Source organism: Psittacula echo, assembly GCF_963264785.1.
Source record: "Psittacula echo genome assembly, chromosome: 9".
Lineage (NCBI taxonomy): Eukaryota > Metazoa > Chordata > Aves > Psittaciformes > Psittacidae > Psittacula > Psittacula echo.
The window spans coordinates 23,178,639-23,193,905 of record NC_137745.1 but is presented as its reverse complement, the minus strand read 5'-3'; the positions used below and the strand labels follow the sequence as shown (position 1 = coordinate 23,193,905).

The 15,267-nt window shown below is 44.2% G+C and overlaps 1 protein-coding gene across 3 annotated transcripts in view; it reads right to left on the bottom strand.

The window, feature by feature from the left end:
• SETD5 (SET domain containing 5) overlaps positions 1 to 15,267 on the bottom strand; it is a 66,199-nt gene that overhangs the window by 8,297 nt on the left and 42,635 nt on the right. For 2 of the 3 annotated variants that reach the window (XM_080625569.1, XM_080625567.1), the window contains 9 exons: positions 13,782 to 14,031; positions 13,500 to 13,580; positions 10,891 to 11,175; positions 9,715 to 10,035; positions 8,817 to 9,059; positions 5,348 to 5,477; positions 3,888 to 4,141; positions 3,075 to 3,131; positions 1,160 to 1,627 (listed from right to left, as the gene is read on the bottom strand). In XM_080625569.1, the coding sequence (XP_080481695.1) occupies positions 1,160 to 1,627; positions 3,075 to 3,131; positions 3,888 to 4,141; positions 5,348 to 5,477; positions 8,817 to 9,059; positions 9,715 to 10,035; positions 10,891 to 11,175; positions 13,500 to 13,580; positions 13,782 to 14,031 (2,089 nt within the window). The remainder of the gene's footprint in view (positions 1 to 1,159; positions 1,628 to 3,074; positions 3,132 to 3,887; positions 4,142 to 5,347; positions 5,478 to 8,816; positions 9,060 to 9,714; positions 10,036 to 10,890; positions 11,176 to 13,499; positions 13,581 to 13,781; positions 14,032 to 15,267) is intronic. The other variant, XM_080625568.1, reaches the window with a different exon arrangement.

Genomic DNA, 15,267 nt, shown 5'->3' with positions numbered 1-15,267 from the left:
AAGAAGCATCGAGCTAGTCTGCTTCTCTAACAACCTGGGATTTCACAGTACTTCAGTACATGCTTGTATATTCAACCATCAAGCCTCTATATGCTCCTCCTCTCAACACCCTTCTTCGAGCGGGTTCCTGCTATGGTGGTATTGCAAACTGCCAGTACTAACCCATAAAAAACAACCTACTTTTAGTAAATGTAGACTGTAGATTGTGGAAAACACTCTCAGCTTTGTCAAAGACACAAACCAAAAGGTCCCAGATAACACAATCTCCTAACACAGGGACAGCAGAGCCAAAAATATGTATGTATACATAGATGAGCACCTACCTTTCAGTGTGCCTTCCCATTAAGAGTTATTATAAGGCACAGAGACATAAAAGACTTACAGAAGGCAGCTCTGCTGTAGAATTTATCAACTATGACTCAATGACTGCACAAAAGGCTTCACAATACTAAAATGTTGAAGAGGGTATTTCCAAAAGTAACTCAACATAAGAAAGTTTTAAGTATAACTTGGAAAAAAATCAAAACCTTCTAGAAATGGAATAGATATAAGATATTCCATTCAGCTGGACACTTATACAAGTGATCTGAGTTAGAAACCAATACACATTTGCTTTCTTTAAACAATACTCCTGTAGTTCCTTGAGGTCCCTTCCAACCTGGTATTCTAAGAGCCTAAGTTTGACTTTTAAAGAGCTAAAATTTAAGTAACAACCTTCATCTACTTTTCTTGCAACGTTACTGTGTCCATAGTAATGTCCTACTATGTTTTAATACACAGCCTATGTTTTCTTTTCAAACATTAGACTCTTTTCCCCAGTAAGAACTCTTTCCATCCTGGTAAATAACATCTCCACCAACTAGTACAGCTGCACTGTTATTCCTCTGCGTCTCGTCTCAGTTGAACAAATCCCAGAAGAGGTATTTTCACTGTGAACTTTCTCTTTCACCTCTCACATCAAAATCCCACTTAAAGGGCAGCTCACTCTTAACAATGTTTAGATTGTTTTCATCCAGGCACTGGCTGCTTGGATTACTTGCCCAGACTACATTTTAGTTGTATTCTGCTCTCTTTGTTCCCCCTGTAACTCTTTCCATGGTGCTTACTGTTCCCACTCAGGATCCTACAACCTAAGACCTCCTTTTACAGGAATACTTGCCTTCTTCCTTTGTGGAGGATTCTGAGGAGCAGATCTGACGCCTTCACAAGCCCTCTCGCCGCAGGGTGACATGGATCCATGCACTGTCTCTTTAAGCAGCCCTGACTCATGTCTGCTGAAATACCCTTCAGCAGGAGAGCTGCAGCATCCTGCTTCTGAATTCACTGGCTTCCTCTCCCCCAAAGGAGGAGATCCCTGCAACAACCCATCCACACGTGGCATAGCGTTCAATGGGGAGAAGGCATACATTAAATTAAACTCTGTCCGAAAAGTCTGATCAGAGCTTCGTAGCAGCATCTGTGCTTCCCCACTTTTCCCTGGGAAGTTCATCTCTGAAGTAGAGTTTATGGAGGGTTGTGGAGCCAGATCAGAGGATCCAAAGTTGAGCAGCAATGGCCGTTCTGGGCAGGTGTTTGCACTGGAATCCACGTACCCACCCTTCAAATCCAAGTCAGATCGGATGCAGAGCTGGAAAATCCAAGAAGGATATAGGAGGGGATGGGAAATCAGGGAAAGGGTCAGGCAAGGGTAGGGAGAGAAAATTAAATCAGAAAGTGCTCTGTACAATGCTAGCTTACTGCTTCTCAGTTCCTTTTTGATTCCTGCTTTGGTTCTTTCCTGCACTATTTCACTCATTCTACAAGGAGTGACTGAAACTAAGAATCAGTTTAGCTATCCAGTGCAAGGTAGCCTTTGTCCTTCAGCAGTCTTACTGCAGCAAGAGAATAAGGGTCAGCACTATGACTGAGCAGTCAATGAAGAAAAAAAAGCATTTTCACAATGGCCTCATATGTCCCAAAGTTGATGGCAGTGCAGAGTACTAACTGGGTTCATTTTGGGGAGAAAACAGAAAGATCTGCTGTCCATTTGTTGTTCTATTAGCCAATTCCTGGCTGTCCCAAGTCAGCCACTACTAACTTCCTAACAATAAAATGACCAGGATATCCAAGCCATTTGTTTTCACTTATTGTGAGCTTTGGAAATCTCTAACAATAGTACATTCATTTAATTTATACTGCATTTCTACATGTTACATTCTCTAACAAAACCATAATGGCATCATCTTTGTGCTATCACAGTTTTCGGAGCACTAGGCACTGATACAACATTATCTCCATTTATCTGCTTGAAGTGCCAAAAACCCTCCAGGGCAACTGCATAATCATCTCCTTCACCATGTTAATACGTCAGCATCTCAGACAATGAGCATAACTGAAGATTTCATCCTCTTTGCAGGACTACAATGCTTAGGGAAAAACACAGCAGCACCAGGCACCAGCTTTGCCCTACTGTTGCTGCTGAGAACGTTTCCTCTGCCACAGTGGAGATGAGCATGCACTTTCTGCAATGAAACAGGCTCTGAATACTTCACCTCATGTTTTACAACAGGTCAACAGGTAAACAAAATCCTACTTTCTGGAATCACTTCAACGTTTTAAAGTCTGCAAGTGAACAGGTGATAAACCCAGGCTGAAGGGAGCAGGTCAGGTGCACCACTGTGTCCTCCTAACTCAAAACTAGTCGTGAATGCTTTCCCTTTTCTCTCCCCATAGGCATTTTGCTGCTACTGAGTAAATATCACACAGCACTTATCTGCTGGGCTGGGGCTGAAGTTGTTGATGGTATCTCCAGGGTCTCCAGACCTCTTGCCTTCACCTCAGTAGCTGAGACATATCAAAACTTCACAGTGCCTGCTTCCCATCAGTGCCAAGTGAATAATAAATTCCAGTCCTCAATTTGTTAGCTCTTTTGTGATAACCCTGTAAACTTTCCTCAGCCTTATTGTGACTAATGCTCCACCCTTATTCCCACTCACCTCCACACTCCTCACCCCTCTCCTCCCACCATGGCCTCAATACACACACAAGCACACACGCTCTGGCCTCAAATGTAATCAAGACAGTGTGATAACTACCTCGGGTGACATGGACTCAGGCCTGTGCGCAGGGGAATTCTCAGGGGAGGATACGTTCTAGAGAAGAGAAAAACATCTCGTTATTCATCTACTTGAGTCAAGAAGCAAAACAAATCAACGAAAAAACAAGCAAAGAGGTTAGCAATGGCTATTCTGAACAGAGTATCCCGGGAAACAGCCTGCGATAACAACTCCATCCGTTAAGTAGTTTCTAAAGCTTCCTGGAAGCACAGAGACAGGACTGGGCTCCTGTGCTTCATGCTATAACTTAGTACCCAAAACAGAACACAAACAGTAAGAAAAGCATCTTACTCTTTGTATTTCTCATGATGTCAGATAAGATCTGCACCATGAAATACAGAGAAAGCCATTTACAGCATTCAGGCTGAGAACAAGGCAGAAAGGGTTTCCCCAAAAGGTGAAATAAGATCTCCAGAACACTATAGTGAACTTCCACAGATATTCTACTAGCTACATTGGCACAGATATCTGGAGTGCGGAAGATGACTAAAGAACACTGAAAAGCCAGCAAAACTTGGGAGCTACTGTGCAGAAGTGGAGAAGAGAATGATACCAATGTTATAATGGTAGCTACAAAGTGAGGGGAGGCTGGGCTGCAGCAAGGTTTGACTAGAGCAGGAGTTCTGGCCAGAAGTAGAGTAGAGGAGAAAGGCAGCAGTGCTTGAGTGACGCTGTGATGCTGCTCAGCAACATAACTGCATTGTCAGAAAGGAAGGTGTCTGTAGTGCTACCTCTGCTGCAAATACCCCAGTTCCATACTTTTTAGCACTCCTAGTCCCCGATCAGATTTACCTCGAACTGTAGTGGAGTATTGCAGCGACTAGCAGCCAGAGAAGGAATTGGTGAGAACATGATGCCATAACCATTGCGACTCTCCTCCTCTCCTGGCAGTGATGAGCTGGGTGTAGCCTGCTGTGGGCTTGCTGAGCCAGGAACTGAAGGGATGGGAGGCGGAGGGGTGACGGGAGACAGCGGCCTCAGCAACTTCTTCACATTCTGCTCCATCAAGTAGCGAGACTTCCATTTCTTCAGGGGACTCAGCAAGTCTGAAAAACAGACTGAGCTGAGGACAGGGCCCAACCATTAACCTTAACCATTAACAACGTGCAAACCACACGCTGCCTCCTGCCCCCTATTCCCAACCCAAATGGAGCCCATGAGTCTCCAATGTAACTATGAAAGGTTCCTCAAAATGAAGTACCTCTGAAATACTTCCATACCAGTCCTGAGACATGTCTAGATACTGATAACAGAACAATACATAATCAGGAACACACATTGAACAAGGAAAGGAAATCTCTCAAGCAGAAGTAAGCACAAGAGGGAGCTAGGGGAAAGGAAGACAGGAAGGGATAGAGAGAGGAAAAGGGTCAGAGGGCATGTCACTGTCACTGCTACAACCACAGGCAGCTCAGTTATTACCTGAACCTACCAGTTGCCTATAGGCTACGTCAATGCAGCCCAAACACTTTTCACTCCCACAGAGGATTAATGCCTTTCCCTTAGGCCTACCCATAGTCAAAATAATATCTTTTTTGATGCTCAGTTTGAAGAAAAAAATAAAAGTATTCAGTAAATCCTGCAGTTCAGTTGTTTCTTCTTCAGGTCTTGCTCAGGGACGTGCATCTATTGGCTCTGGCATTCTGTCCAGTTCCTATTCATCTAACTTTTCAGTAAGCAATTCTGTATTTTCTGCATGATGTCTAGCTTCCTGTCTCTGTTGTCCTTGGAAAACTGATCCCTGACTGGGCAGATCTTCACCCTCTTTCTCTGTAGAAAGATTCAGACACAATATTTAACCATTCTGCTACTTTATTCACAGATTTTAGCTCCTCCATCTTTGAGACTTAATAATTTGCTCATTACCTACATGCCTGTGAGACTTTGCTATATCTTCCTATAGTCAGTAGATGTTTATTCATCCATCTAACAGCACCCTGCTGAAAAGAGATGATATTATACTCTTTTTTGGTTTTTACCTCTATTGGACTAAGCAACACACAGCACTGAGGTTGATAAAGCAAGATAAAGTGATTATTTTTCCATAGAATACTGAGAAGCTTCACACACGGTCAAGCTAGAATGGCTCTGCAGAAAACTGAATAAAGGGCAAAGTATCATTCTCACCTGCATAGAGCAGTGCCATCGTGCAGGAGTACACATTAAGATCACATCCTGCACAGCTGCTTTTGTTAGTCAGCAGCTTCCCCAGTTTCACTCAAGGGCCCACACTACTGGTGCTGAGTACTTACCTGTGTCATCTTTGCAGATGCTCGAAGAACTGCTGCTCTCGTTACTTTGGTATAGACACTGGGTTCTGTTGTCTTGTGGAACTGGTGAGGTCTGAGTCATCCCCTCTTCCAGAGCTTGTTTGATCCACCGCTGAAACAAATGAGACTGCATAAACGTGCAAACCCTCTGGTACTTTCTATGTTGTTTTGCAGGATGCACTTAAACTCCTGCACCTCAGTGCAGCAGGGCACACTGCTCAGAACACTGCTGTTACCTCCTTCCGGGGTGCTCAGACAGGAATCTGTTAGAACACAGCAGTTAGCACCGAGCCTACCACCTACTGTGATGGGGCTGACTCTGTGCTCCTGATGTGTTCTGGGCATCAGCAGTCTTCAGCAATAACACAAAGATAAGTAGAGAGTAAATTATAAATAGGTAAAATGCAAAACTCTGGCAGCTAAAAACTATTACAAGGAATCTAAATTAAAAGAAAAAGGAGATAAATATGAACTATCTTAAAATCCTGATTTTTGCAATAAAAGCTGTTTCCTGCCCAGGAGCACACACACACTGTCCCCCTGCTCCACTAAGGCATATTAGAGCTTAACACAGACTCTGCTATAACAATTCCAGCAGAGAAATGGCTGAGTTTAATCACATAACAATTCTTCCAGGACTGTGCTTGCTGCCGGAGACAAAAAGCAAAGAAAAAACTGTGATAAAATGCAAGCAGCAGTTTCCAAGGGGGGTAAACCAAGAAGAGAATAATAAACGCAAATCTTTTCCTCAGCTGCTAATAAAAGAGATGAAAATCACAGTGGTCTTCTGAATACAGACAATAAAGAATGTTTCATATCTCATGCAAGTGAACATGAATTGAAGTCTCGGCAAATCTGCCCTGTAACTTGATACAAACCAATTCCTGATGGCAGGCAGGAAACCTTTGCTTGCTTTACTATAAAAAATAACCACCACAATGTAAGGGAGAACACCCAGGTGATTCAGTAAAATGACAGCAAATTGCTGAAGAAAAGCAAACAGTGATTTGCACTCGTGTTGTTGGACTCACTTTACCAGCCTCTTCTCCCAGATAGGTTTATAATCATAAGTCACCTTTCAGATATCCACAGTTCCTCTGCACACCAGCAATACATATCCCATTTTTGATACACGTACATGACTTATGATTCCTCAGAGCTATCATGGAAGTGCATCAGGAACTCAGTGGCCACAATCCTCCAAGTGAAAAACTTGAAGGCATGGATGAAGAGCAGGTGACAGCGCCTATTCTGATGGTTTCCACTACTGTACAGCAGATGCTTCTCTGTTCAAATATAACTCAGTGGGTTCCACTGTGGCCACCAGGGAAAGCGAGAAGTGCCAGCCAGTCTGAAGCACTGCTACCTCAGATGGGGATGTGATCTGACAGCCAAGTCACTGTACACTGTGTGATTAACGTGAGCAGGTTATACAGTTCAGTTTCCTTGTGAGGTTCAGACATTGGCAGGCTCTGGATGCAAACTGAGATCATCAGCTGAGGGGTTTTGGCACAGTCCTCAATAGTTTGAGGAAGAGGCCTGCTGACTATCCAAGAAAATATGTGATCTATTCAACAGCCTTTATAAATCAACCTTCTTGACTGAGCAGACAAGACAAAGATCAGGTCTTGAGAAAGCAAAGTCATCAAGTTCTGTGCCATTTCTAGACTTCGGCTGGCTGAAAGGGGGATCTTCCCTGTGAGAGTTTTCTAAACATTCCTGAATGTGAGCAGAGACTTTCTATGTTTCCAGACTGTCAGTGATGAAACCACTGAATGCTACCAAGTATTCTCCATGAAAAAAGCTCGGGAACTGCTACAAAAGTGGATGAAATCACTTACTCCAACAGTTATGGATCATCGCCTTTCAAAAGGTAGAAATCTAACAAATTACTTTCTGCAACATCTGTTCTGGAAAAATTAAGGGCTAGAAAACTAATGGGTTGTTCTAACAAATGTAGTATATCATAAACTGAACATGAATCTACATCAACCTGTCAAAGAAAATTCGGTCATCATCCTGGGATGGACAAAATGGGTGTAGGCTACAAGACACAGAGCAACTCTGCTCTGAAAACGTCCCAGCTGCAACACAACATCCTGTTTTGGACATTTGGCTTCAGAAAAGATATAGATTAAATGGAAGTCATCCAGAGTGAGACCAGGCCATTCCCTCTCCAGCAGAGAGAATTACTGTATGACTAGAAAACAGCCAACTGAAGCAAGATTGGAAGACTTGTTCCGTGACAACGGTTTCCACTGACTTGTGAGCTTGCTGCTGGCTGGCTCTACAGCAAACACAGCACACAGACAACTCAGAATAGCTCTGACAGGTTTGCTCTCAATGCTTCTCTCTGCCCTGAGGCTCAAAGACACTGTTTTGGTTCAAAAAAAGCAGCTCAAACCTTGAAATTCTCAGCTTAAAGATGCATGGGGAGATTGTGCAGACACATAGAAACAAACATGGCTTTGCTCATAAGAGTATAGATGGATGATCAAGAGCTTGACCTGTGAAGGAAATACCCAAGAGAGACCTGGGCTTCTTTTTGTAGGTGCCTGTTAGGGCATAACAACAAATGGGCTGAAGGTGGAAACAATGAAGTCCAAAGTTTCTCCCTGGAAAAACTCCCTCAAAGGAAGACAAAAAAATGAGGCCATGGTACTTGGCTGTGAAAGCTACCAAGAGTGGAAATCAGAAAGGATTTCCATAACATCATTCTCAAGCAATCACACAGGAACTGGAAGAGTCTGCGAGCAAAGCTGATGGGCAACAGGCAAGACGGATTCCGATAGAAACCTGACTGAGCAAACTAACTGGGACTACTGTTCCCCTGTGATGGGTAACTGCTAGCATGGCCACATACCATCCCTGGAGGAATGAAGTCCTCAGCTGGGCTTGATTCAGGCTTCCTGCACAGCCAGAAGTATCTGTTGTAGATAGTCTATGATCCCAAATAAAGAGCTGTGGGCTTGCTCTTGCAAACAGGAAAGCCCTAAGCTTTACTAAACAACAAAGGGTTTCCAAAGACAATGGATCTTGACTGAGGCAATGTATTCTTGAGGTCTTTTGCAACACTGTCTTATCCCCACAATGTCAACCATGCTCTGACTGTGAAAGTGGTAACATAAAACATTCTAAAGAAAATGACTAAAACTCCTTGAATCACATATGCTGGATAATAAACAGCCACTGCAGATTTGAAAGTACATGTTTCTAAGAGGAGAGTCACGGAACAGTTGTTCTGCCTGGTAAAAGGCCAGGATGAAGACTGAACCCTGGCTAGGAAGGCATCAGCAGCCATAGCCTGAAGACTCCATGGACACACCAGGTAAGGCCAGCTCAGGAGGAATACATGGAAATAGGCTCGAAGAAGACACAATGTCTTTACAGGGATGCCAGTAAGAGCTTGCTGACTATAGAGCTCCTGAAGGGGAGACCTGAGTAAACATACCTTTTTACACGAGCTGTAAATTCCATCCAACAGAAAGGGCCTTCGCCGTCTCTCGGGGTTGAAAGGTGAACCAAAACGAATGTAGTGTTTAGGTGTGGTACAAATCAGCGGGGAGTGGACGAGACCTGGCAACATATTCAGGGTAGTTGCCAAAACTGTTGGGTCTGTAGTAATGCGCAGAGGACATTCGATAGGGCACTCCTGCTTCTCTGCCTTGTCATTCAGCCATTCCGTAACGAGATACTGAAGGAGAAAACACACGTCAATGCAACTAGAACAGGTGAAGAAAGGCAATATGGCACAAAGGCATATGGGGAAGCAGTGCTCTGGTCAGCCTGTGTGCTAAAACCTCCTTCCATCCTCAACAGGAAGGAACACAGCCAGGATGTCCTGAATCAAACCCAATTCTCATCTATTGCAGGCACAACAGGCAATCCAGTTTCACACAAGTAGCTTCTTGATTTTATGCTCTACTCATCTTACTAGAAGTTTCTCCCAAAACTTGATCACCTTGTTCAAAACCAGTATCCAACTGCAAGCCTAAATGTATTACTGGCTAATGGCCACTAATGGCCAGTATGTGGCAGTTGGCACTAGCTTCTTTGCTGTACCCAGAAGTGAGACCTCTTCGATTGCACCTGCTGGTGTCTAACGTCTGTGTAGATTTGCCATAAAGATCAACTAATTTCTTTGCTTGATTTTCGTGTGTACAGGGATGAGCAGACACTCTGAACCATGATGAGGGCTCTTACCCACTATAGAACAAATATCACTGTAAAAAATAAAGTCACATAATTTCAACTATTCTGAAGAACTGCTTCCCTTGAGTCAACTTTTCCCCAAAGGCCACATAAAACCTTTTTTTTCTCCTCCGGTTTCAGCACTCAATCATATTTACCTTTTTAGTTTTGGGGTACTTTACTGCAGCTCGATTAGACTGAGATCCTGCAGCCAGGGTAGCAGCTGGGTCAGATCCTGTTAACTGTCTGCCTTCTCCTGGACCTTCTACATTGCTGACATCTGCTGTGGTTACCAAGCTGGCAGTGCTTCCTTCCTCTGGAGCAGCCTGTGCGAGTTCAGCTTGCTGGGAACTGGCTTGTTTCTGCCTCCTCAGTCTCTGTGCTGAACTGGTCCGGTATCGAGAGAAGCGGCTTTTTGGTCGAGGCCTGGAGGGTTTTGGTGGAGCTGGCTTAGCAACTGCTTTTTCAGGGACAGCATCCTACAATATAAAGTGTCATTAGTCCAGGCACCTCTGTGAGTATTCTTATTCTCTGCATACAGCATCAAGGATTGAGATCTACTGAATGACGCCACCTGACCCTCAAGATCTGGTTAGACTGTACTGGCACCTAAGATGGCTTTGAGGACCCTTCTAAAACACTGGCACATTATCCCTTTGTCTGTGTTTTTAAGGGGGTCAACAAGGACATTGGTCTTAAGGAAGAAAGCAGTAGTATGAAACTTGCCACTTGTCTCAAGGCAACTGGTCTTATTCCTGATCTGAGCTGACATGAATCATTCCAGGCAAGTATCTGGGCCCAGCCATACAATGAGAACACATGCATCCAAAGTAGACCAGGCTGCAAAACCAAAGAAAAGGCAAAGAATTCTCCAATCACTGCAGTTACCCATCCAACTTAAGCTCACACCAGCACAGAAGGGGCCCACTTGGTGAAGGAGCTGGGCTCGTTCAGCCCTGAGAAAATTCAGGGGAACCTAAGAGCAGTCTTCCTACATTCAGACTGAAGCAATCAAGAAGACTGCAGTGGTGCATCAATGCACACACACGGAAATGAGAGGTTCAGACTGGGTACAAGGCAAAACTGCTTCACCATGAGAACAGTCATGAATTGGAAGAGGTTCCCCAGAGGGACTGTGAGGTCTCTCCTTAGAGGTATTCAAACCAAGGCTGGTAAAACCCTGGCCAGCTTGGGGTGACCTCAGAGCTGATCCTGCCTGATGCAGAATGGATTAGAGAACCCATGAAGCTCCTCCCATCCTGAATGATCTTATGATCAGCTCTGCTGCATCTGAGCTCGCTACAAGCTATTAAACCATCCTATCTTCATCTTACCGTTACTTGTGAAGAACGTCGTGTGTTCACCCCGGTACTGCTGTTACTGTTAGAAACACTTGGAGGAGCAGGAGCAGCACCAGCAGCACTAGCACTCTGTGCTGAACTTCCATCCTCAGTTTCAGGAGTCTCTGTTTTTATTTCCTCCAGCTCAGGAGCTTCAGAACTGACGGTGATTTCAGCATCAGTGCTGTTACGGTCTGAGGGTTGCTCTCGTCTCCTCTTTCTCTTTTCCAGGTTTTCAAACATGTGCATGATGGCTTCTACCTTCCTGTCTTCCCGGGACTAGAACACAAGAGTAAATTTATGTCAGCACTGCAAACCATGCACATAAAGAGGAGGAGGCAAGAACAGATACGGGATGCAGCACAGGAAGGAGAACAACTGCCAAATAGCAATGACAAGAGCCAGAAAGGGGACAGAAAGAAGCAGTTCTTTCCAGATATTTGCATTTTTCAATGTGGCAAATTTCCCAGAACAACAAAATAATCATGTGTTCATAGAGTAACTAGAAGAACTAGACCTTGTTCTTCAATAGGACCACTTAGATACTACTGAGTTACATTTATAAAACAGCTGCAAGGAAATTCATGATTTTGAAGAACTAGAAACCATAAAAAGGAATAAATAGAGTGAAGAGACAACTTGGAAACAAACAGAGCTACTCGCTAATGAGTAAACATCAGAAGCAAACAGAAGTCAGAGGCAATAGAAGTGAAGCAGTAATTTGCAGCAAGTATAACACCACACAAACAGACTAAAACTATCCAGATTCATTCATTCCCTGATGTCAGGAGCTCTTGTCTAAGCAGCTTATATAGTGGGTAAAAAAAAGAGAACATGAGAGAATAGAGGCAAAAGCAAAGGTATTTATTAGGTAAACAGAAACAACAGGAAACCCTATCACCGAGCTGTGTCAGAAGTAATTGGAATTATGTATGTAAAAGGCCCAGTACAATAAAGACTGGCAGAAAAACCAGGCTAAATCAAGTGAATATTAAGACGTGGGTCAAGTGCCTTCTGAAACTTGTCATGGAGGAGAAAGTATTTGAAGCACACGGGAGTATTCAATCACAGCAGCCTGGCCTTTACAGTTTTCTGGTCAAAAATATTCCATACACACCAAAAAAACCCCACACCAGACACTGGGAAAACTACAGATACATGTATTTACCTGGTGCTAAGTATAGAAAACTGAATCTCATTAAAGGAGATTAACTGGTGCCACGCACAGGAACAGGGCTTACAGGCTCACGGGAAACGAACACTTCCTGAACTATACTATCCCAGGAAGAGATCAGCTTCTCTGCTGAATGAAATCTTCCCCCCAAGCTAAAGGGCAGCTCGGTGGATGGCTGCTCCTATTCAGATTTCAGTAGGAACTGACTGCTTTATCTCACCTATGTTAAAAAAACCCCATGAGATAAGCCAAGGATCTCTCACTGGGATGGCCCTCGACTCTGCACTTTACTGCACTAGCTCCACATTTAAAGCATTCTCAGGAAATTTACACATGGAAGATCCCTATCTCCCATTAGAGAAAAATGGGAGATTATGGGATTTGGGGAACAAATGAAAAACAGGGAACTCCTTTTTCTCAATACATTTGCTAGTTGGCAGAAGGACTGGAGCACTCTTTCCTTCTTCCTTGGTTTGTTTGGGTTTTTTTGTGGTTTTGGAGGGGGTGTAATTCTTTTTTAATGGATAGAGCCAGAACAGCTCCATTCACAAGCATGAAGCATTCTGTTCCAGGGAGCAATCCCAGGTGCTGTAAGAAGCACAAGAGAAAACAAACAGCTTTAGTCAGAATAGAAGAAGGCTGAGAAGGGACTGTGTTATCAAAGATCCAAGAGCACTACGGAATATCTTGACTGAGACAATAATGATTTGGAAGCACAAAGGAATTTTCAAATAAAGAACATAGCCAATGTCGTTGACTTGTGTCAACAATGCTGTTTGTGGTCTACCCTTCATATTAACTCCTGCCACTTGATCCTACCCTTTTCCCACTTGGCAATACATTCATGAAGCCATACAGGGAACAGATATACATTAACAAAACTAACTCTGTGAAACAGGTCAAGTTTTAACAGAAATCAGGTCCTGGTTCATCATACGATCTAGTGGAAGGTGCCCTGCCCATGCCAAGGGGATGGACTAGATGACCTTTAAAGGTCCCTTCTGACCCATACTATTCTGTGATTCTATATGGCTCCATAAACTCCTGTACTGGCAATAAGGAAAGGGAGCACGAATGTAAAAAGGGTGCATTTACCTTTTTGGAATCTAGTGCTGATTGTCTTGTTAATGGTATGTTTTAGAGCATAGAATCGCTCTGAAAGTAACAGTTAAGCCTTTCAATTAGGAAATATATAGATACATACACACTCCCCTTCTAATCAGCAATGATCTAACATAAATCCTGTGGAATCAGTCTGTGTGGTTGGTTTTTTTGGGGTGGTTTTGGGTTTTGTTTTTAATCAAATTACTGCAGACCACTGACAGTTGGAATTTGTGTTGAAACAAGTGAAGTCACCACTTAGACCTGTTGGTCACTGCATGAAGCATGTCCTAAGGGGGATGATACCCAGACTACAAAAGGTACTTGCCCGTCGGCTGTGGGCCAAAGCTCCCTGCTCATCTCCAGGCTCCTCTTTCTCCCCTTCTTGCTTCTCCTCCTTCTCTACCACCTGAAAGAGAAGCCCAGATTTAGTATGTCAAAGAAGATCTGGTACGGTCATAGTTAATCAGGATTCCTATGGTAATCTAAGGTGCTAAAGGCTTAAAAAAGGCCTCCCGCAATTGCTGTTCTGAAGATCTCAGTGCTGTAGTGCATCAGATTCTACACCACTGAATGATAAAAACATATATAACGGTGTCAAGGGCTTTACCTCATTGTCACTGACTGCTGCAGGTGCCTCAGGAACTTCCTCTGTTTGCTGACTGCCGTTCTCATCCGAAGCCATGCCCTGCTGTTCCATTTCCAGCTCCTTTCGACGGGCTTTCCGCCGGCGTGTTTCTGCCCCAATCAGTGTGCCTAAAACAGGTGGAGGTAGGTGTTCTGCAGCATTTGGGCTACGTTTCTGCACAGGGCAATTCCGGTTCCCCTTGTGACACGCACAGTCCACTTTATAGTTGCTGCTCCAAAACACAAACATAATTCGTGTCATTCTCCATTTCTCAACCCTTCTACAGAGACATTCAATGCATCTCATACTAAATATCTCACCACGTGCCAAAGCAAAGACAGCAGGCTACCTTATGGCCTCTTGTCGTGGTTTAAACCCTGTTGGCAAGTTGGCCACGCAGTCCACTCCCTCACTCCCCCCACCTTCTTCCCCCCTACTACTGCTACCACCAATAATAATAATGATAAGGGAAATAACAAGGGAAGAGAATACAATACCACTAGCCGATATCCAGCCCTACCTAGCAGTGAACTAGCCCTTCCAGGTAACTCCCAGTTACATCCCAGGCATGACGTGCTGTGGTATGGAATACCTCTTTGGCTAGTTTGGGTCAGGTGTCCTGTCTCTGCTTCCTCCCGGCTTCCCTGCCTCCCTGGCAGAGCATGAGGCTCACAAAGTCCTTGGTCAGGCTAAACATTTGAGCAGTAACTAAAAACATCGGTGTTATCAGCGCTGTTCCTAGGCCAAAAGTCAAAAACACAGCACTGCACCAGCTACTAAGACGGATTAAAAAATAACTGCTACTGCTGAACCCAGGACAGTATCCACCCCTTATTCCATACCATTCACGTCATGCTCAGATCCCACATTTTCAATATACCATCGCTCTTACATATATACATCCATATACACACACAGACAGAGAGAGAGATCATTCCTTAGTGCATGGACCAATCTCTATAAAGCTGCTGAGTCCATTCGGTCCATGATGTCAGGTTCCATCTCTTGTAACAGTCTTTTGGGGCAGGAGAGGCTGTGTGCAGCGTTCACACTCGTGAATAACCTGGGCAATAGTGTCCATTGCTAAGTCCACCCCTCGATCACGAGTCCATCTCTATGTTGCATCTCTGCTCTGACGGCCTGAAGTGTCACGGGCCCACCAGGCTCAAAATAATTCACCTTTCCCTGCAGCAGTTTCTGCAACTTGTCGCTGGGGACTCCATACAGCTGCCTTCCATCTCCAACGCTTCCAAAGCACTAGAGGGGCCCAGTGGACTAGATACTCGCCCATACTGTCCCAGACACCCTGATACTCATGACTGTCCAGCCTTGGGGAAAACCTCTTGGTCCTCCTGTATCATCGTCTAATCCTAGACGTCCAAAACCCTACTCTGCTTAACTTTTGAGATCAGACAAAATGGTCGTGGGTAAAACACACTCTGTGTGTGTGCCAACATGCTGATCCCCA